The 22,164-nt window shown below is 48.0% G+C and overlaps 5 protein-coding genes and 1 non-coding gene across 6 annotated transcripts; 5 read left to right on the top strand and 1 right to left on the bottom strand.

Moving 5' to 3' along the window:
• Nucleotides 1–263: 263 nt before the first annotated feature.
• On the bottom strand, nt 264–1,010 carry F4807DRAFT_422458 (uncharacterized protein). The gene is made up of 2 exons (XM_047997682.1): nt 932–1,010; nt 264–660 (listed from the first exon to the last, which is right to left on the bottom strand). The coding sequence occupies exons 1-2, from the start codon at nt 937–939 to the stop codon at nt 378–380; spliced, it is 291 nt and encodes a 96-aa protein (XP_047855257.1). The 5' UTR covers nt 940–1,010; the 3' UTR covers nt 264–377.
• Nucleotides 1,011–12,476: 11,466 nt separating this feature from the next.
• On the top strand, nt 12,477–14,290 carry F4807DRAFT_57452 (mitochondrial phosphate carrier protein). The gene is made up of 6 exons (XM_048003219.1): nt 12,477–12,537; nt 12,591–12,898; nt 12,982–13,185; nt 13,286–13,705; nt 13,770–14,115; nt 14,184–14,290. Exons 2-6 carry the CDS (start codon nt 12,651–12,653, stop codon nt 14,274–14,276), a joined length of 1,311 nt encoding a protein of 436 aa, XP_047855258.1. The 5' UTR covers nt 12,477–12,537; nt 12,591–12,650; the 3' UTR covers nt 14,277–14,290.
• Nucleotides 14,291–14,969: 679 nt separating this feature from the next.
• Nucleotides 14,970–17,844, top strand: F4807DRAFT_422493 (DUF654-domain-containing protein). Its single transcript, XM_047997683.1, has one exon. The coding sequence runs from the start codon at nt 15,063–15,065 to the stop codon at nt 17,343–17,345; it is 2,283 nt and encodes a 760-aa protein (XP_047855259.1). The 5' UTR covers nt 14,970–15,062; the 3' UTR covers nt 17,346–17,844.
• A 329-nt stretch (nt 17,845–18,173) lies between these two features.
• Nucleotides 18,174–19,415, top strand: F4807DRAFT_422495 (uncharacterized protein). Its single transcript, XM_047997684.1, has 2 exons — nt 18,174–18,729; nt 18,867–19,415. Exons 1-2 carry the CDS (start codon nt 18,636–18,638, stop codon nt 19,031–19,033), a joined length of 261 nt encoding a protein of 86 aa, XP_047855260.1. The 5' UTR covers nt 18,174–18,635; the 3' UTR covers nt 19,034–19,415.
• A 283-nt stretch (nt 19,416–19,698) lies between these two features.
• Nucleotides 19,699–19,781, top strand: F4807DRAFT_t65. The gene has a single exon. It is a non-coding gene; the product is annotated as a tRNA-Asp (tRNA).
• A 400-nt stretch (nt 19,782–20,181) lies between these two features.
• On the top strand, nt 20,182–22,094 carry F4807DRAFT_467037 (glycoside hydrolase family 61 protein; the record flags this gene model as incomplete). Its single annotated transcript, XM_048002441.1, has 5 exons — nt 20,182–20,921; nt 20,986–21,066; nt 21,123–21,306; nt 21,378–21,734; nt 21,855–22,094. The coding sequence occupies exons 1-5, from the start codon at nt 20,815–20,817 to the stop codon at nt 22,092–22,094; spliced, it is 969 nt and encodes a 322-aa protein (XP_047855261.1). The 5' UTR covers nt 20,182–20,814.
• Nucleotides 22,095–22,164: the final 70 nt, after the last annotated feature.

Consider the following 22,164-nt stretch of genomic DNA (forward strand, 5'->3'; position numbering starts at 1 on the left):
GCAGAAGAAAGGGTCCTCACCTAAAAGTTGATGTATCCCAAGCCTTAAAAAAAAGTTAAATGCAAGATGCCATGTGCTCCTACTACAACATACTACTACTGTTGCTACAACATATTACTTATTACATATTAAGTATGTAATAATACGGGAGTACATGCGCACAACTATTTAAGGAACCACACACAAATTGACTAACAAAGGAAAAATTAATAATACCAATAAGAAAAAAAAAAAGCCATTCTCAGACATTATCATACAAGATACATGATATTATGGATGTATCTCGCTTGGGGCTAATTTCAAATTCGACTCATACCACGGAGGCAAAAAAATGATATTGTATTGTTTCCCATCGCGGCTCAAGTGCCTGCCAAGTTTCAAGCACACCCCAGACTCGCGGCCGGGTCGATTCCTAGTGCCAAAGGTAGGAAGGCATTCGAGAAAGATTCGAAAGAGAAGAGCCAGGTTGAAGCCCTGTTTAGCGTAAGGGGAATATTACCGGAGTGGAGCAAATTATCCCAAACGATAAGAGGATCTCCCTTGAACAATAGCTCCCTGTTGGGCCAGAAAAAACATCCTACTCTACATGCCATGTAGAAGAGGGAAAAGAAAAAAAAAAGAATTTGGGACGCAGCCCCCAGTCTGCATTGCTGTTCAATTCTATCATTGTCGAGTTGCATCGTCAATGTCCATGTGTGTCAATGGTCAGCAAACCCAGACTCCACGCCATTGCGTCTCGACACCGCAGGTAACCAATACTTCACCAGGTGTACGACCAGTCAAATGCGATTCATCGGCCGGAGGGATCACACCATATCCAGAGAATACTGAACACATCATGTAGATGGGCCCAAGAGAGCTGCAACTCTACCTACCTAACATGTCTTCATTGAGTTGGTCTCTGTGTGCGCTGGCCGGTCCACTCGAGTACCTAACCATGATGAGACTCGCCCTGTCTTCTGTAAACCGAGGAGGCATCTCGAGAACACGCCACTCTAAGCCTAAAGGGGTAATATCTCTAAGTGGTGGGAAAAGAAACGCAGCTACTAGTAGGAAACAGCCTTAATTACTACGAAGTAGCATAGTACATAATCATTAACACCAAGTAACCGGGAGGTCCAAGTCGTCCAAGGTACATTGGTCTTATTCCCCTTTTTCATTTTTGCCCTTTTCTTTTTATCTCGTTTTTTATTTTTATTTTTATTTTAACAATTTTTTATCTCGCGAATGTATCTGTCCTATCCCCTCTCCGTACCCAAAATAGATAGAAACCTCAAGTACCACATTCTCATCACTTAAATCACCCTGTCGAAAGACCAAGCATGTACTGCGAGTACAGGCCTCGGGATGTACTTGTACCTATCTCATCCTCATACCCATAACCATCCCCCCTGTACATAGCACGCAGCTTGGCAAAGCCGTCAGAGAGACCCATGTTCGACCATTTCCGTATGAGAATAGTAAGTACCGTGTACCATTTTAACCCCTGTCCTCGCGAGTTTGGGAACTGGTAAATGAACCACATTTTCGACCCTTCCCCTTGGAAAAGGAATTAATAGGAAAAAAAAAATAATTAGGTACGGTACTTGGGCTGACACTCAGCACAGGTCTAGTATTACCCCCAGCTTTAGAAACGGGCTACGTATAAGATGAAATGACCCTTCCCACGTTCCCAAAATTTCTTAAGATGAAAATCCTCTATCCATCCCGAGTTCTCTCTTTGTACCATTAATAACCTCCTCTCTGTCCTTCTCTGACGCATTTTCCTCTTCCCACTTTCTTTACCCAGTCACGAAGAGTCGCATATCAGGAGAAGCATAAAAGGAGTCCTTCAGACCTACGCATTCCCCATCCGAACACGACCCTGCGTACCTACATAATTCGGCGAACACCTGCGCCTGCACCGTTACAACTTGTACAACTTGTTCCAGCGCTATTCGTTCCCTGTGCTGCTTTAGCGATCGATCCACACCCTGCGGTGCTGTAACGGTCCAGCCTTGAAAGCATCATCCAGCTCAACACACCTGCAGCGTACCTGACATACGCCCTGTTTCTGGTCTATACTAGAGTCCTATACCCTATACCGGGACAAAGACGATAGCACGACGACACAAAATCCTATAATACCTCAGTCTCCCGAAACCTGCGTGACTTTGCTCTCCAACAAAGGAACCACACAAAGGACCAGGCTTCTAAGCAATCTTCTCTGCTTGTCTCAGCTTCACAAGCCATCGGATGCTTCAGCTTCCATCATAATATCGCTTGCAACATACCGAGCCGACAGACTTACACTGACAAGTCTATATTGGGAACTATACCAATATATAATCCTGCCGTCATCCCGTTGACGCTTCGGTGCTGACCTCAGATATTAATTGCGATCCAACCCATACGCAAGTCGTACTGTACCTTTACCTACTTTTTTTCAGCCAACCCCCAAGGTCTCCTGCTATTCGGCCAAGATCCCAGCTCTCGCTGCATCGCCGCCCCAGTACCTACGCCAATCCCCTTTCCGAATCTACTTACCATCTCAGTGCCATCCGGCCTTCCCACGTCGTTGCGCAACGACGCCTAAAAATGTGAGTCAGACTGCAGCATCAAATTTCACCCACAGCTTCCGCAAGTTTCTATTTTCTGCTGCCTTCGACTGCGCAAAGTGGTCGATGCGACCTATCGCGAGCCACAGCGGCGATGATGGGCTTGTATACATGAATACTTGCGGCTGTATATATATGAGCCATTGTAATCTCTTGAGCACGGGCTGACTTTCATTTTCTTACAGCTTTCTACACAAGATTTCAAACTCCAGCATGATTGCCGGTGAATTCACAATGGCCAACATGGGACGCGGAGCTTATGACACAACTGGAGTGCCCAAGCCTCCCCCGAGGCCCAAGCCTCGATAAATCCCTTTTCGGAGATTTGCGACACGAAACTGCAATTACGCGGCTATCACTCTGGCTCTTAATCAACTTTGCCAATAGCCGCCGTAACTTTCAATCTTTCTACCGCTATTGCCCTTCTACGGGCAGTGAGCACGAGCGATAATCCGAGCCTGCGATTCATGTTACGACCTTTTTAATCATTACTCTTCGATTTGTACACCATCTTTTGCGCGCCATGGCAGTTGAGCTATGACCGACGCATTCCGATACATCCTTTTTAATATTTTGCATTCCTATCCAATACACCCTCGGCTCGCCGCCACTCTATTTCCCTCTTAGCAAGGGAGAAGGAGCAACAGCACGGTTTCACATGTGGCATCTTCCAGTATCTTAACTGTCAGCGGCGTTACATTTAGATGGGGATTGGGTTTATGAATTTTTCGGACTTCGCGGGGTTTATTGTCGGATGCCACGGTTTCTCTTAAGCAATTTTGCATCATACAAGACTCAATGATCACAAGATGGACGGCCTCGAGTGTTTCGGAACAATCGCTTGTTCCTCGGTCGGACGCTGCATCTGGCTGGCTCGGACCGATGAAACTAGGGCCTTCGTCATGCATCAGCCGATACCAAACTCATCCCTTGTGTCTTGGAGACGCATTGTTACCCCGAAAACCCCGCCGACAAAACGCTTCTCACTTGACTTTTGCGAATATTCATTTTAATATCATTCGGAGTCAAACGGGTTAAGCAATATGGTTGATGTTGAGGGTAATATCTAAAAAAAGGATCTGGGATGGACTACAAAAGTTTTGGGTTTCGAGATGGAAAAGAGCGGCTTTGCATATAGACTTTCTGGGTTATTCACACATTTCCTTTGTTCTCTTCGTTCACCTGGACCAGCAGTCTTCCGCAGGGACTTGCTAGAACCAACGGTGTCGAGATTGTACTCTGATCGGATTTTGGGACTTGTCTGTTCGGAAACTTGTACAGTGTATTGGGTAGCACCTAAGGGATGCTTTGGGCACATTACACATTTGTTCTGTTGAGGGTTGTTGAGCCATACTGGGCGCGCGCTGGGCTGGATCCAGGTTGATAGATACCCCCTGTTTAGACTGTACACTACACAGACACGATAGCTACACAGCGCCGGCATGAATCTTTGAAACGATGGATTTGATTCTCTTATACCTATCACGCACATTTTTTTGAACTTTGCGATCATTTATGACTTGGAATCCATACTTTGATTAGTGAACAATCAAAACTAACCAACGACATAAGATAGCCAGGATATAAGACATGACAAGGAAAGGTCGCCTTGTAGATGAAATCGACCTCGGGCTGTTCGGGATAAGTCATTATGACAGGTCTCTTGTAACATCGAGGTTCTCTCTACTTCTCGATACTCAGGGTCAGACCAAAGCCAATAGCTTCAGATCTGGCAGAACGGGATCATGCGAGACGAAGATCTCGTTAATCGGAACTATTTCTTTTTGCCCTATTTTTACGGCAATCTTTTATTCTTATCTAAATCTCAGACACTTGTGATTTGCGCGTACCTAGGCCTAGGTCTCATCGTCTACCGACCATCGACTGTCGAATATGCAAGATGAGCTCGTGCATCCCTACGTACCTATCTATTTAGATTACTCGTTCTAGCGATGTCCCTTGAATGACCGCGAGATCTATGTAACTGTTGGGGGAGCAATGTCGTCTATCCGTTCTCCTTGACCGGGACCGTCTGAACAAACACTACCATCTAATATGTATCAAACTCGTTCCCCATGGATTCGGCTAGCCAGCAAACAGGTGGAGGAGGGAAACGTCACCCAGTTTGACAGGTTTCCCATCAATCAGATCTCTAGATCACACACAAAACCCCCTCCTTTCCCGAACCGTCGGGTCGCGTACAACCTTACATTACCCCATATTAAGTGAGATCTTTTTCATTTTTGTTGCCTCATTTTCTTTTCCGGTTTAGACATACGAAGATCGGAACCAACCCGCGCCTTCAAGGCTTCGAATTAAGGTTCATCGCCGTCTCGAACGGGAATACAACCTGCTTGATGACCTCACGAGTTGCCCCTTTTTGTCTAATAGGGGTCTCGATCGAAGTAAACATTTTTCACTTTTATGCATCTTTAGAAACATTAACTACCACTGCATCCGCCTAAGTACAAGAAGCTGCGAGGCTAATGCAAGCTTAAAGGGAGGTTACGACCAGTCTGAAAGAAGGTTCCCAGTGACCATCCCGCCGGGTCGTTCGTAAAAAAGTGGAAATCGTTTCGGGAAGGACCGCCCTATTTACGCTACTTTCGTAAAGTTTCGCTACATACTACCTACCTACATAGTACACAATTACATACCTGAACGACTAGGGTCAGCATTAATATTTTATTTTATGTTTCGTGATTTCATTTTCTACCTCTCAATTTCAAAATTCTTGCGTCGCCCAACAATCGATTAATCCTATAAGATTCCATTAATCACACTGCGCCTCTGCCAACAGTTGACTCGCACCGATCGTGTTTCTAGCTCAGACACTACGTACGCAATTGTCTAGAATTATCGCCGAGGCTACAAAAGTACAATGCTCAAGTAGGAAACAGACATCTCGTCGCATTCCACCGAGTCTCAACCTCACAGAAAATGGGGTTTTTTCTTTCTTTCTCGGTCCTCGGTGTCGGGGGTGTTTGATTGTCCATTTTTTACAGATCGAAAATTGAAATTGGATATGTACGGTACGGTACATTGATGGGTCCAGCCGAGTGGCTTGCATCTACATTACCGTAGGTACAGCTATACAACTGTACCCAATGCGATCATATATGCACTTCCGTACAAGGAGCTCTGCACCCTTCCCGCTCGAAGACATTCCCCTGCAGTAGTTTCAGGGCGGAGAAATTTCCAAGAACCCTGAACTCGATCAGGGTTGCTGCAGCCCACAGTCAATGGGCCATGCGATTCTTCTCGTTTCAACTTCGAGAAACGCATAATATGTCATATCTACGACCGAAATGCCATTAAATTCTCCGTCTCGGGTGATCATCAGCATTACATGGCACACAGACACGAAGTCGCTCGCTTTGTGTTATCTGAGCTTCTTATTTAGAAATACGCAGATTCCAGAAATAGACCTACGCCACGAAATGGCCAGCTTACCGCTTTCGGTTACCGCACCATCTTACCATCTTCCGCGTGGGGGGGACGCCTAAGCAGCTAAGGGATGCGGGAGGGAGGTGCCAGTTAGGTTGGTGACCTATCACTACCATCCAGCGAGTCAGACTACCAACGGATCCTCGCCGACGAGAGATGGTCGCCTGTACAACTTATTGGCTTCGCGGGTCGCCAATTTGCTGCGCCATTGTAGCCTTCGGAGCGCTGAAGCAAAGTGGAACGTCCATAGCCTACCGCAGCCTTCTTCTCATAAAGTGCCTTCTCCTAGGATGCCAGGACAGCAAAAATCAAGGTTATCACGAGCCTTCTTTCCGATTTCCGATTCCCATTTACATACATCTCATCAGGCTGAGTTACTCCGAATATCTCGCGACAGCTACATGACAGGGCTTATTACACATCTCCTTGCCTCTTTTCCTTTTATGCTATATCCCGTCCAATGAGATACTTCTCATTCATCGGGTCGTCTTATGGCCACCCATCAAACGCGCGACGCGTGCCGTTCCGACATGACCGCGCCACCAAGGCAATATACTACATACAAACTTACATCAGGTAAAGAATTTCTCCACGTACGACTGTGCAGCCTGAATAATTTCGTTATTACTACGATACACACGAAGGAGGCCGGGAGCGACGTCCCGACACGGCCGCACATTGCCATCTGTATTTGCAAAATGTGAGGGATTTCCTCCCTAATAGTCCTTAACGGTATGGTACCTTTGCTGTTAGCCCCCATGTGCTACCCGACTAGGCAGGCGCAAAAGTCGTCGTGGGATGCAGATAAGGACCAGGGGGTTAAATTGGGAAGGAAAAGAAAATTATTTCATCGACGAGCCCAGGAAAAATTTTCCAACATTTCCGTCAGAGTCAGAGTCACTCTCTAGGGAAGACTTGGGATACGAATCCACGTGTAACTGCGCGTAATAAGTGTCAGGATGCGATGAGGATTGAAGATGGGTTGCGATGAGAGATGCTACGGTACTATGATACTATGATACCAAGCACCTCCGCCTTCCGCCATCTCCATCCCCCATTTCTATTCCCACCATCATTACTACGTAACCCCCTTCTCCCGAATGTCCGCCGAAATCCCGACCGATTGGTTACGACGGTTTGTTCCATGCGCAAGCGCCAAACGCATGCGCATCTATCTCCCTATGCCCACGTTGCAACGTGGTCTTTCGCAGCTGTCCATGCAGCTAATTTGTTCTCCACCGGCGCTGTGCCGTCCCGTCGGATCTTTCTGGGGTTGACTGTATGTGTGTGTGCGCGCGCGCGTGTATGCGTGTTTCTTGTCTGTGTCTCTCCCTTATTTCTTGAATTTTCTTTAATTACTATTATTTCTTGCCGCGAGGTTGCGCAGCTGAGGAAAGGATGAGGTCACGGACGAGACTCGTAAGATTCCGATTGCTTCTTATACGTCGCATGGTGGGCCACGTGTTGCGCTGTGCGACTACACCTTTCTCACTTATACCGGGATCATCCTTCGGAGACCGTATCCTTTTCCCTTCTGCCGCCATTCCGGTTTTTTCTTACTTTCTCGAAGTTTGCTGGTATTTCAAATCTTACCGAAGACATGTCAGATTCGATCTTTTAATTTTGAACTATGTAACAAAAGAGGTCTCGGTCCCGGCCGTTTCAGCTAGGGAGTATTTCATGTATACGATGATACCATTGTGTCGAGGGGGAAGTTGGAGATTATGCGATGGTCGTGCGGCTCGAGCTTTTCTTCGCCTGTGCGCCTAGAGAGACAATCGTCGATTTTCACCTCGGTCTGGCCGCATGAACTTACCTCAGACCGGGACCTAGTCTTGACTGTCTGTCTTGTCCGCCTCCGCGCCTGTCTCGGGTTCCTGCGACGATAACCACATGGCAGCGTGGTCCTCCGAGGGGGAGGCGTGTCTAACGGCCGCCTACCTACCGTTCTCCCCTTGCCCTTGTTTTGTCTCGACGGCGCCCTGCTTAACTAACTATGACTAACTACCTTAGGTACTGGCTGATTACCTACCTTCTCTAGGTATGACACAAGAACGCCGCATCGCGTGATTGCTGAAGTCTAGATTCTTGATTATGCAGCCGTTACTAAGTCTAGACGTTGAAACGCGGTGCTACGAACTACGAACAGAGCAGTTGGCTTGGAAATCTTTCGACGGCTGAATTTATTACCCGAGGCCGGTTTCTCTATATTGATAATGATGGTTCGATGGTTCGATATTGACGAGTCCGTCAGTGCTATATTCGGACACGCGTGGTAAATGTCTTCCAGAATATGACACAGGAACGTGTCTATGGTCTTGGATTGCGAGTTCTTATGATACTAGGGGAGACCTGGCTAGGGATTCTCTTACATTACGGTCTCGCCCTACCCGGCTTGTAGGTTCCTGGGAAGATAGGTTCACGAAGAGTTTGATGACGTCTTGTACCAGTACTTCGCCGTTATTACGGCAGGTAAGTTAATCTGTCTAATTAGTATCATCAGGCTTACCTCTTTTGGAAGACATAGATTGATGTTCTCTTGATAGCTACTATAACTTGGAACCGGGGAATTTACAGCTCATAGTTCATCTCGGCCCTCGTGCTTGTGTCCGGGGTAATAAACTATTAGTAGTTTGTACTAGGTAGACAGCTATGTGCATACTCTCATATTGCTTATATGCATTTTAGGTGACAATGAAAATATAGCTATAGGCTTCTCGCGTTCCTGTGACCTGGTGTTTGTTTGTGTTGAAGTGATGTTGAAGCGCAGATAGGGGCTGCTAATTGCAATATTGCTCCTATTGAGGAAGCTAGAGCGTATTCTCACCAGCTCGACTACTTAGACCTACTTACTAACATGCCCAAGGGCTGTGCCCTCGTTTCTGTGCTCTTCGGTAGAAGTGAAGTGACTCTACGTCCTTTCATGATTCGTCATGTAGCAGGGAGGCCACCTATAAAGGAACAGATAACTTATAAGAGACGAATTCGCAATGATTCACTCGTACAGTCCTCTGTATGATTAGTATGTAGTTGTACCTATGTGGACACCGTAGAATCTTCTTGTTTGTCGTATCATCACCTAGTGGTTGTCCACCAACTCCTTATTCGCATTAGGGGGCAAGACATCTACAATGGCCATTCTTCAGAGACATTATAAAATGGGGGGTCTGGTACAACGACTCTCAGTAGGCGGTATAATACTGTATGAGTTACCAATTTCTGTTCGATGAAGCCGCCTATACGCAGAGTACAGAGTGTAGTCGGCTACTAGTCAAGGGGATGGCCTACTCCCGAAGATCGCGGGTTGGCGCAACTCCTTATACTGATAAGGCTTCCTGAACGTAGGATGGTCTCCTCTTCGGATGGTCTCCTGCTTCAGATTACAGTAGTTTAGATAATCTGATAATACTTCGAGGCCTCAAATAGGGGTGCGTAGGTAGCGACAGGCTAAACATCCATTCACATAAATCCTGCATATTCTGGCGATATCGTGTAGAAGCAAAGTCCAGTGATCATGTCAAGTTAATCTTCAAGTAGTAGATGACTATCTTCTGTGCTGGAATTGTCGTAGCCAGAGCCTGTTATATATATCCCATTACTACTCCAACACTCACCGCTTCATCGATCGCGAAGCTTCGACCCCCTTTAAACGTACCCGCCTTAGCGCCACCGCTGAAGAAATACGATACATATACAGTATCTGCACATCACTAACGCGGAGAGAGGAGCGCGGTCCACCGCAACAAAGTCAAAACGAGGATCGTGAGCGAAGGTCGGAACGGGATCCCGCCAACTTGTCCAGACACGCGTGCGGCGCAAGAGACAAATCGACATTGACCCCCTCGATAGTCCTCCGACTTAGGAGACTGAATATCATCCTTTGCTTGTGATCGTGGAGAGGATCCACGTAAGAAACATATGTGGATGCGATGCTGCTCAACTCCAGACAAACCCCATAGACCTACCTAGCTGCCCCTCGTGATCGCGAACCTTCGAGGCCCTCCGCAAGCCCGGTAAACGGAACCCTCGCTACGCAGCTTACTAACGCGCAGCCGCGAAATACCGCAAAGCTCTTTCTCATCAACCCTAAACGCGCCCTAGCTCCGCCTTCCGCGCGCCCCATATTCCCCATCCTCGTAACCTGCTAGCTACATATATGTACCACTTACCTATCTCGCAGAGGTCGTCTGCCTCTTATTCGTGTCCGTGTAGTAGGACTTTGCACGGGAGACGCCAGCCCTAGACCGCCACATCACCTCCCCACAAGTCCGCCACACCCCGTACCAAGACGAACGCCAAGTGTATGTACCTACATGTAAATTGCGCCAAGGGTTCCACCGCGGGAAAGAAGCTTTCTAGGCGCGGCGGCTCTGGTCTTGGGACCGGCGCGAGGCCGACGACGTTCGAGGTTTTCGGAGCGGATGGGGCTCCGATCGTTGTGATTAGAAGGCGTGTTATGAGCGGCTTGTGTGATTGTTCGACTCATTCGTGGTCGTGGGGGAGACTATAGACGTGAGACGCACCTTGTCAATAGAGATGGTATAGAGTTGAATCAAAATCTATGAATCGTTAATATTTCATAATTATGTAGAGTCCTAACTACCTTATGCACGGGTGTAGAGAAATCAATTGCATATACATACATTGATGACGAAAGTTTCTTGAAGAAAGTCTAGCATAGGCATAAACGGCCCTCTGCTCGCGAGGTACGCATGGTCAAAACAGAAAGATTACCTAGGTCTAGTGGTTTGTGGTTTCCGGTTTGTAGGAACATAACGCAGTGACCAGGTAGTGAGACTGACGAAGGAATGCGACTGAGGTCCCGGGCAAGCTCGTTGTCCCAGATTCCGTGATTTCATCTAATCGCGTCGTTCTTTGATGCCGTCGGATAGAATTCTTCCATACACCCTAGTTTCAAGTTCTACGCGCTTACGAAAAGCTAGGAACCTATAGCTGATAATGATATTCTTGGCAAAAATGGTTAACTCCTGTCTCTGCACTTCGAAGGAACCAGATAAACAAGATCAGAGGAGCTTATCCGTATCCTCTCCAAGTAATTTCTGGCTTCTGACAGAATTCGTTAGAGGATTACCCCTAAATTAGGGACATGTCGATCCGATTCACCGAAGCTTCCGATTCACTGGGGCCTATTACCGCGTTCGGACTATTTGGCCTCGACCATCCACAAAATATTCATGTTTCGTCCCATGGCTGGGTAGTAGAAGGTAGCCTGCAGTTTCATTATCTCAACTGCCATGATACCAGCGGTGCCGCGATAACGGTTATTTGCCTTGATAGGTCGCCTTGTTGGCGCCGGGTTCGACTGGTTGCTCGCTGATTGATGCCGCCTAGTTTATGATATAGAGTAGAGATCAACAAGGCTCCAATGACCGGCTATGTAGCGATAATTGAAACCTACCTCTTCGGTTGAATGTGTTCAGCCAGGTGACTTATACCCAAATTCTTGGCAATTTAGCCTGACTTGTAACATTCCTAACTAGGCCTTCCGTCTTGTCGGTCTAGATTGTCTGGACTGCCTGGACTCTCTGTATGGGGAGCCGGCGTCGAGCCGAAAATAAGTCGGGGCGGGCCCGGCTATGTGTGGACCAAGTGGGTCCCCGGCGCTATAACTTGACCCGAACCACTAATTGGTCCAGACTCGTGATGAAATTGGCAAATTGCGGGTGACTGGAGTCTTACCTAAGATGGGATTTTTCTGTTTCCTTCTTTTCTCAGGGTTTTTTCTCTCTCTTTCCAACGCCCTAACCCGCGTTACTTTTCGGTGGGAGGCCCCCACTTGCACATGTTCGCAAACTAGCCTGTCTCAAAACCTCGATACCCGTGCTCCAGTTTGAAGAAATTGCAGTAAATTGCCAATTGGACGTGAAGGGGGCGAAACAAGCTTTCTTAAACCGGGGAAAATTCTCGGACGTGGCGTGACTTATCCGATCTGTCAGACCACTTTGGCAGCCTAAAGACCCCTAAAAATGGTATCTTGCTTCTTTCTTCATAGCCCATTGGTGCCAGAGCTTCCCAATCCAGCCACGAGGCCCTTCGTCAGGGACCGTGTCGTAATAATTAATCAGTCACACTCTGACAATCGGACCTTATCAACCGAAGTCGGGTCCTCCACACAGGCCTCCCTTCGTAGATAGAATTTGACCGAGGTGAAAGAAATTTTCGGGAAAAACCTCCACGAAGAATGATGAAATCCTGACAGGGGGGCTCGCGACAGCGGTCCGTTGACATAAACTGCCACGAATTTTCTTCGTGTTGGTTTCCTTCTCGGTCTTCGGTGGATCGTAAACATTTTTTTCTCCTTCTCCTTATCTGCCGTTCCTTTTGTCGCTAGATTTTCCTTCTCTGCATCTTCAAGAATATTATCCGTTTCCTAAATATTATTAGACAACAATCTTCATCAAATAGATATATACCAAGCGCCCCGAGGCGCACTACGCTCTTTGTCGCGACCTCCTTGCCTCCAGACTCCATTGTATGTCGTGTGCTGACTTCCTTCATACTTATATTTCTAACCCTCCTGCGCAGATATAGCCTGCCGGAAGAAAGAAAAGAATAGAAAGAGTTCACACTCTCGCCGACATCAAGATGATCATCACACGTCTCATTTCCCTGACGAACTTCGCCGTCGCCTCTTCCGCACTTGGCTTCCAAGTCTTCGTCCTGTACCCATGGCACATCCAGCTAGACAATTCGTTCGAGGAACTTAAGAAGGAGCACCTCAGGGTTCTGGAGGCGGTCAGGGAGGTCGCAAAGGAGGTGGATCCGAACTCGAGGCAAGGCATGGCCGACTCAATACTGGGACGTCTGGGGATCAGCGCTTTCAGCGTAAGAAGGTGATTTCAACTTTAGCACACATGCAGTAACCATTGATTTATCTTACCAATTGAGGTCGACGCTTATGCCAACAATACCACAGTCTGTTCTCGCATAAACCAACGCCCCAAGCCATTTCAAGTGTGTTCGACAGCAGTAATCCTGTAAACTATGTCAAAAACAACATCGCCAATCTTTCCCCCGTGGCGGCCAGGCCGGACATGAACATGTCGGATATTGCGCGATACGCCGTCTCAGGAGCCATCTGCTGTTCCTTCACACATGCCTTATTGACTCCAGTTGACGTGTAAGCCAAGCCATTATGATTTTGTAGCTTTCCTCGACAATGATTACTGGGAGAAGTGTCTCCCGTCCACAAGGTGCTGATGAAGCTAATGCGTGCTCAGCGTCAAAACCCGTGTCCAACTCGAGCCCGCCGTATACAACCGAGGTTTAACGGGTGGTATGCGCCAGATTATCGCAAGTGATAGTGCCAAAGCGCTCCTGACCGGATTTGGACCGACCGTGACGGGATATTTCCTGCAAGGAGCGTTCAAATTTGGCGGCTATGAGTTCTTCAAAAGACGAACGAACGACTGGCTGGGCCCGGAGAAAGCAGCCGATCATCGTAATGCTGTATATCTTGCTTCGTCTGCCGCGGCCGAGTTCCTTGGAGATATCTTTCTTTGCCCATTCGAAGCTGCTCGCATTCGGCTGGTATCGCAACCTTCGTTTGCTCCTAATATGCTCTCGGCACTGGGGAGAATGGCTAGTTATGAGGGGATGGCCGGGCTTTACTCCGGGTTTACGCCAATAGTGCTGAAACAGTAAGCATTAGATATCAAGCTCCGAGTATTTCGTTTTACCTGTCGATAACTAACACCGAACCAGGGTTCCGTACACGATGGCCACCTTCGTTGTGTACGAGAAAGCTATCGAGACAGCACACTCGTGGATCAACAAGGAGACTGCGTCAAATTTGACGCTCTCAGGAGTAAATCTCGGCTGCGGACTCATCGCTGGCATGGCAGCTGCGATTGTCTCACAGCCCGCAGATACGGTGTTGAGTAAAATCAACAAAGAAAAGGGACGCCCGGGTGAAGGAACAGGTCGACGGATCTTCAATATAATCGGCCAGCTTGGTCTGCGGGGAAGCTACGCCGGCATTGGCCCACGATTGGTCATGGTCGGAGGTATGACCGCAGTCCAGTTCGGAATTTATGGACACATCCAAAGAGTATAATTTCTCCGATTTCCCCATATTGACCTTGGTTTAATCCAGTGGGCGACTGACAATTATCATAGGCTCTTGGCGCAACCAGCAGCACTGCTGAAGTGAAGAAGGAAGTTGTTGAGGTTGCAGAGGTCCGGAACCTCCTACAAACCGCAGAAATGTGATAATCTAATTCTTAATAAGCTCAAGAGCTAAGTCTTCATATTCGTTATACCCACCTTCATATGTTTCATTTGTACGAAGTTGGGGAGGTAGAAGATGCTAGCATTCCTCACATTGCACTGGTGCAATAGTGAGCAAGGTTTCGATTCAGTGTCCCGGGCAGACATAGAATGTGGGAGATGTGGGACGATCGGATATGAATCTGGTAGAAACGATATTCTTTTGTATAGATAGCATTGCATTATATAAGCATAGAGAGGGATTAGACAAAGGGCATATCGTTTAGCATAGAATTTAAATAAATAAAAGATTGAAAAAAGAATTAGCTGTGTTTGCCATGTAACTGCCATTACATCAAAAGAATATGGAAGAAATAAAAATGAAGTTGAGGGTGAAGTACGGAGTTAGGAACTGAAGAATGAGGAGAACTTTGAGGAGAAACTTGAAGCTGTTCCAAGGTTTGATAGAAGACAGCCAGCCAATAGCTTTACTAGTAGAACCTTGAAGCTGCAACGATTAGCTAAGGGAGCACCTACCTAAGGTAACACCTAATAGCGAAGCTTACATTGGTCGCTTGCACTTGCCACCCCGCCCCCACCATCGGTCGATGAGCAACCGGCAATTCTAGTGTTCCGCTTGTACTCAGAGACTTTTAGAGCATCTACATCTTTTTTTCTTCAAACAACACCTTACCTTTGGATTCTACCCGACTTCTGCCTCTATTGGATTCTACCCGACTTCTGCCTCTATTCGGTTTCTGTTTTGTTTTATTAATACAACGAAAAACAATGTCGAGCAGACAGCTGAGGAAGCTGCAGAAGCAGAAAGAGCTGCAGGAGCTCGAGGCGCAGAACGCCGCCCAGGATGATGAATCAAGTGAAGATAACCAACCTGCGCAAAAACCGAGAGCAAGCTTGTTCTCGGGGCTCGCAGCTCTAGAGGGTCACGATGAAGACGACGATGACGTGGATCTTGACGAAAAGGATGATGAGTCGACGAAGACACCAGTAATTGCCGTCGCCGAACCCGACAAGACCAACACCAACACACCCAAAAGCGCGTCGAAGAAAAGTAAGAAGAAGAAAAAGAAGGCTAAAAAGCAGGATGCTAGTCCGTCCAAACCCGAGACTGCCTCACATAATGGACCGGACGAGATCGACCAGGCATTGAAGGAACTCGATCTCTCTAAGAAACCTGGACAGGAGACTCGAGACGACGCCTTTACGAAACCTTATGAGCGAATATGCGAGCTTCTGAGCATCAATACCTACCATCTCAGAGTGATCAATGAGATGCGCAACCTTTTCGGCCGAGAAGCTATCGCAGCCGCACAAACCGAAGAAGAGCAAGATCAGACGCGCTCCAGAAGACAGCGTCATGCATTGCCACGGGAAGTAGATCTGGAGACCTTTCTCAGAGGAACGCCGGGCAAGAGCTTACCGGAAGTTACATTACGGCGAAACCCTTTCTTGGCCGGAAAGGAGAGTTGGCCTCGCGCTCCTACAGAGGGTTTAACGATGGAACAGCTCAAGGAGGAGGAGGAAGGAAGCTTAGTTTGCATGCCTGGTATCATCGAGTTTCGCTTTGCACATGATGAGAAATATAATAGCCTGGAAAGAGCATTCTTTGAACTTGTTCAGATGTATCAACCGTCGCAGTTAGTGCAATTTCTGCATCATCATCCATATCATATTTCCAGCCTTATCCAGGTCAGCAGAATCGCGAAGCAGGACCAGAACTCCGCCCTCTCCGCCGATTTATGCGAACGAGCCCTCTTCACCTTTGGTCGAGTCTCACTATCGGCTTTCCGACAGAGGATAGAACAAGGTAAGGCAAGACTCTCGTTCCGGAGACCCGAGAACCGGCAGTTCTGGCTAGCTGGATATCACTATCTGAAGAATCTGATTATGAAGGGGACATACCGGACCGCCCTTGAATGGGCCAAACTTTTGCTTAGTCTAGATCATAGCGACCCTTACGGAGTCATGCACTATATCCATCCGCTCGCCATTCGAGCGCACGAGTCAAAGTGGTTCATCGACTTTTGTGATTCAGAACTGTTGGAGGTAGATGCGAAGGCTCAAGACTCCCCGGATTATGTCAGGCAAACTCTGGTCTTGGCCAAGCTCCAGCAGAATGATATGGTTGGCGCGAAAGCATTATTGCTCGAGGGTATGGAACGATTGCCTTGGCTCTATGGAAATCTCTTCAAGTCACTCAATCTATCCGTCCCTCCAGCTGTATGGGGTATACAGCCGCGAAATCGAGATGAGGAGCTACACACAAACGTTTACATTCACCAAACAAAAGACTTATGGGATAATAAGCAAGCGACGACCCTTTTACAGGAAGTAGCAAAGGAGGCGAAGAAGGCAGATCCTAAGAAATGTCCATTCCCGCCTACAGTTAAGGACAATTTCGCGCGATTCGTATACTTGCTAGAGATTCCCTCGTTGATAGGCCTCATACCGCGGGATATGCTGAATAGTTCAACTAATTGGGAATTCGACCCGCTCCCGCCTGCACTTGACCGGAACATATTCTCGCACGAGTCGCAGAGACGACCTTGGACTCCCTCATCACTCCAGGAACGATTCGGAGACAGGCTTCGCGATGGGGATCGCCATGATCTTGGTCGATTGGTAGCCCAAGCGAGATTAGCTGGTGCACCGATAGGTGTTCAGCAGGATCTTGAGAACGCTCTCGAAGAGGCGCTCTTACAAGTAACCGATGATGATGATACCGACGCAGAATTTATTGACGACAGCGGTGAAGATGATGAGGAAGACGGATCAGGAAGCCGGCGTCCAAACGGTGGCTTAGGGGGTATCTTCCAAGCCTTTATGGATTTATTTGATCCTCGTGGCCTCGCTGGTGATGGGGACATTGCTGAGTCAGATCTGGAGGGTATGCCTGGAGGATGGCGTGACCTAGACTCAGAAGACTCGGACGGTGAAATGCCACCTTTAATAAGCGCTGACGACGATGATGAGCATGAGCACGAACAGCATGAAAATGGCGGCAATCGCGACGACAATGGCTCGGGCGACGACATGTCAGATTTGGTATGAATCTGACGCTATTCATAGATAAGAGAGATCCGTAATTGGTGTATGTATATTATGAGATCACTTTGGCAATCACTTTGGCAGTGCAAGCAACAAGGATGACTTCGTCATTCATTGATAGATCAGATGGGAGATAGGTCCACTGAGGAAGATGACAACCGAATGGCAAATTATATCGAGATCTGATATCTGAGTTCCGTGCATAAGCGCCTAAGCTGAATGGCAAAGTAAAGCTAACGAGCTATCCGATACGATGGTTCCTGCAGGAAGACCATGCGAAGACGGGGGGAGACGTAGATCATGAGGCAATAATTGCACGGGACAAGTTTCTAAGTCGGAGCTGGAGTCACAGCCCCTACTGCTCTAAGAAGATCGATATCAGGCTAGATGCTCCTTAAACTCTTACTACACATAATGTGATGAAGCGAGGCATCATAAATTCGTTAGCTTAATACGCCTAAGATTCGGAGTTCTAATCTTGTGATGAGCAAGTTTTCTCAACCCAGACGTGCGGCAGTCAGGGCGAGTTTCACATCTGGAGGAAAAGAAAAGGGGGGGTGAGATGGGAAACCTGCTCTAGTTTCATATTACGACGACCTTGAAGCAGTCGTCTTTTGTTGGCTATAGCACGCGAGGTTTATTGTCATATTCGTCAGATGTACCCTCACTGTCTTTATACTGTCTGCTTTTCTATCCTTATGAGAGAATAATGAGTATATCATACAGTGCAAAGTGTGATGAGACAATGCGCCACACTGTACTATACTTCTTTGAGGTCTTTGTGCGTGGCTTATGCTAGAACCCACCGTTACGGGAACCCGGAAGGCGGGGTGATAGGTGATAAGTCGTTATTAATCCCTCTTCTAGTTTCTGTGACGCCACCTAGGCACTTAATAGGCACTTAATTAGGCGCTGTACAATGCTGTAGGTACCCGTAGAATAGGGAACACATGGGACTCTAATCCTCTTCCATCACGACTTTGACAGCCTATTATTAATACAAACTTCGTGCGACCATCCATACCGACAGATTATTTCTCTATATAATAGATAGCTGTCCTCTTCGGAGCCCTGGCACACACCTCCTTTTTGCATTGATCCATACGAAGATAGACTTCTTAGGCCCCTTCAACCAACGTTAAACGTTCTGCATATCTGAACTTCAGTTTGCTGTTACCCCGCCGAATTCCAGAATCCGCGATTCGCATACCATACATAAGCCAACACCACCCCTCACTTTTTATTACCCCTCTTTCGTAAAGCAAACCAATTCAACCGAATATACCTTTCGCGATGGCCGACCAGGAGCACACTTACAAGTTCAATGTCAGCATGAGCTGCAGCGGCTGCTCGGGAGCCGTCAATCGTGTGCTCGGCAAGCTTGAGGGTTAGTTTCTCTCCTTTTCCCCCACTGCGATTACGTCTCGCGATGGCGTTATCGTCTTTTGCACAGACATGTGCTAGACATGGGTGTTTCAATTGACGTGCTACACGGTTGTGTGCTAATTAAACTGCTGTGAATAGGTATCCAAAACTACGAAGTCTCCCTCGAGAAGCAGGAGGCTGTCGTCGTCGCCAAGCCGGGCCTCGACTACGAGACGGTCCTCAAGACGATCAAGAAGACCGGCAAGAAGGTCAACTCGGGCTCTGTCGACGGTGAGGATCGGAGTATCGAGATCGCCGCCGAATAGAGGCGTATCGGTCGGAAACTGAAGTCGCAACATTTTGACATAGGGGCTGATGGATATCCCGTTGGGACGAAGGAGGCATTTCGACTTTCCGTCTACGCGTGACGCCCTTTTTTTGTGCTTTTCCTTTTATCCCGTTTTATGATGAGCGATCATAAACCGCCTAGACTTAGGGATACGATGTCTTGTCTTGGGACTGATATGTAGCCTGGCATGGATTGATTTTATACATCTGCTTGCGCCGACAATAAGAACGCCTCTGATGCGATTCGACGAATACAATACTAGAGCTATTGTGCTATAGTCTCACCCGTAGATGCTGTTCATTTTCCTTGTGTAAGCTTCCGTATCTGGACACTTACACGATAACTTCCGCTATGATGGACGACAAACTTCCGTTCATCGGACTAGGTAAAGCGCAAACAGCCCTGCGCGCTTCTTGATCAAACTCCCCTAATAATACAGCGCTTGTACACCCTAAATCAGCCCGAGTGGCCGCTAACCTTCGGTGGAAGTACAACCATATGCATCCTACGGCTTAGTGTCGGTATAGTAACCTGCGCTTTCCCGTTTGGTCGCAGTTCGGTCCTTTTCTATATCTAAAGTTTTTCCTAGCCAACTTTCCAACAGTTCACTAGTAACAATCAGCATTCACAGGATGCTTTCAATCTCGATTGGTCTAGTGGTCAGGATACCTGCTTGTCATCGAACAAGTACGCAGGTGGCCGGGGTTCGATTCCCCGATCGAGAGCATCTTTTTGATTTTGGTAGTATTCCGCAAGTAGTATTTTGAAATTCCATCCCGATTGATATGTGGATAAACAATTTCCTTTTTCCTCCTTTGTCTGTCAAGTTGTTGGCGGGGAAGCTTGTGTTTTCTTCCATCTTCTATGGTGTTACAAAAATCACTCATCTGTCGGCTTGTTACTATTCACTGGTTTTGAACCTCACTTTTATCCCGGATGAGCTCGTGTCTCAGCTGGGAACGAAAAGAATGATGGGTGAAGGTTTGACACTCAATATCTTTGATTCATGAAGCTTCAATGAATACTATACAGTAAGATCATTTATTAGAGTTGATGAGCAACAGAATGTTTCGCTCGTTTGCGACTTACCATAAGTCTATTAGGTGATATCTCCTCGAGGATATCGACCAATTCAAAGTTAGTAGACCCATGGATGTCATCCTGCTCACTCTTAGGCGCCCCCTAGTATAGGGGTAGGTAATTAGAAATCAAAGCGAATGAGTTTTATGGTCCGAAAATCAGAATGTGGTTAGCTTCCCTGCCAGTCGAATATAGCCGGCGGTTTAACGGAAAGTTCAATCTAAATGGAGCCAGTATCTTCTTCTCCGAAGGTCACTCTTCTCGCAGATGAACCCCATGGGGTTAAGACCAATTTCTACTTCGGTAGAGATCGGGTAGAGGAACCCCGGAAACTGGGAAGAGTGCTGTGGGATGAAGGCATCTCTGCTGCGAGAAAACGGCATGCTGGCATCGATTTGGGATTATGATTGGCTCGAGAGGTTTCGATATTGGATCATGATGCTGATTTTGGAGTCGAAGACCGAGCAACGGGGTACGGGCACCCTCATGCGATTGGGCTCTCGTTATGAACATTACTCCATCGGACGAAATCTCGAGAAGCTTCTCAGAGCAACGCTGTGGTATTGGGCTGCTCTTCAACTTGGGATATAAACCCCGGATACTGGGACCTATACGCTCGATTATCTTGCAACTGCCAAGTGTAGATCTCTCAGCACACAGCGACGATCCTTCGTGACAATGGCGCCTTCTAGTCTTCTATCATCTGCTATTATTTCCACTCTGCTTTCGGCAGTCAGTGTACGAGCTCATGGCATTGCCAGCGCCATCGTGATAGATAGCACGTTGTAAGTAAGCTATGTGAAAGAACTCAGATGCCCTTGGTCGACTCTGACTGACATCTGGATATAGCTACAATGGCTACAACCCAAGCTATCAATATCAGAGCCCACCCCCTACTGTAGTTGGATGGTCTGTCCCGGACGATTTGCAGTATGTCATTGCCCTTGCGTCGCCATGATTTTAAGACTGACTCTTGAATCGTGTAGAAACACGTTCATCTCCCCTGACAAGTTTGCTACCCCCGATATGGTATGCCATCTAGGCGCCACGCCAGCAGGTGCGGCTGCTCCCGTGAAGGGAGGCGATGTAATCGAGGTGCAATGGACGCCGTGGCCTCTCTCGCATAAAGGACCTGTCCTAGATTATCTTGCAAACTGCAACGGGCCCTGCGTAAGTTTCCATCTACTCACCTACCCCGGGCCAAGAACAAATTCCCCGATAAAAGACTAATCTTTCCCCAGGAAACCGCCGACAAGACCAAGCTCGAGTTCTTCAAGATCGGCGAGGCTGGCTGGGTTGACCAAGCCAGCGACCTGTGGGCGGCCAACGTGCTCACCAACAATAACAACAGCTGGCTGATCCGGATCCCCGAGGACATCGCTCCAGGCAACTACGTGCTCAGGCACGAGATCATCGCGCTCCACGCCGCAGCCAGCCCCAACGGCGCGCAGTCCTATCCGTTCTGCTACAACCTCGTCGTCGACAGCGAAGGCACCGCCAACCCCGGCGGCGTCCCGGCCACCGAGTTCTACAAGGCCGACGACCCGGGCATCAAGTTCGACTTGTTCTCGCACCCGACGACATACGTGATCCCTGGCGTAAGCAAGACCTGCTCTTTTTTTCCTCTTCTTCTTCCGTTTTGAGGGCTTTTGCTTGTTTTTGTTTTTTCATATTGGATTGGATCGAGAACTGGCTGAACTGACATCGTACATACCCAGCCTGCCTTATACAGCGAAGCGCTTCCTGTGAGTCAGACAAAGCCGGGGCCCATCACAGCCACAGCCACCGGCGTGTACGCATTTACCGCCGCGGCGGTGCCGTCGGCAGCTCATGTCAAGGATGCGTTCGCGACGCAAGAAGCTTCTGCTTCCGCTTCTGCGCCTGCGCCGACTACCCTGGTGCCTGCAGCTCGCGTGGCGTCGCCTGCAACGCCCCAAGTCACCCCGGCGACGTCGTGACGTCGGCTAAGCTAGGCCGCAGGAGGCTAGGATACCGAATATCGGTTTCTAGAAGGCGAAAGCGCAAATG

Source organism: Annulohypoxylon truncatum (assembly GCF_022578515.1).
Source record: "Annulohypoxylon truncatum strain CBS 140777 unplaced genomic scaffold F4807scaffold_12, whole genome shotgun sequence".
Lineage (NCBI taxonomy): Eukaryota > Fungi > Ascomycota > Sordariomycetes > Xylariales > Hypoxylaceae > Annulohypoxylon > Annulohypoxylon truncatum.

Excerpts from the sequence above, each read along its gene's own strand:
- F4807DRAFT_422495 (XM_047997684.1), top strand. The coding sequence starts at position 18,636 with ATGGCCGACCAGGAGCACACTTACAAGTTCAATGTCAGCATGAGCTGC. Across the intron at positions 18,730-18,866 it reads TGTGCTCGGCAAGCTTGAGG|GTATCCAAAACTACGAAGTC; the intron begins GTTAGTTTCTCT and ends TGCTGTGAATAG.
- F4807DRAFT_57452 (XM_048003219.1), top strand. The coding sequence starts at position 12,651 with ATGATCATCACACGTCTCATTTCCCTGACGAACTTCGCCGTCGCCTCT. Across the intron at positions 13,706-13,769 it reads ACGCCAATAGTGCTGAAACA|GGTTCCGTACACGATGGCCA; the intron begins GTAAGCATTAGA and ends ACACCGAACCAG. Across the intron at positions 14,116-14,183 it reads TTTATGGACACATCCAAAGA|GCTCTTGGCGCAACCAGCAG; the intron begins GTATAATTTCTC and ends CAATTATCATAG.
- F4807DRAFT_422493 (XM_047997683.1), top strand. The coding sequence starts at position 15,063 with ATGTCGAGCAGACAGCTGAGGAAGCTGCAGAAGCAGAAAGAGCTGCAG.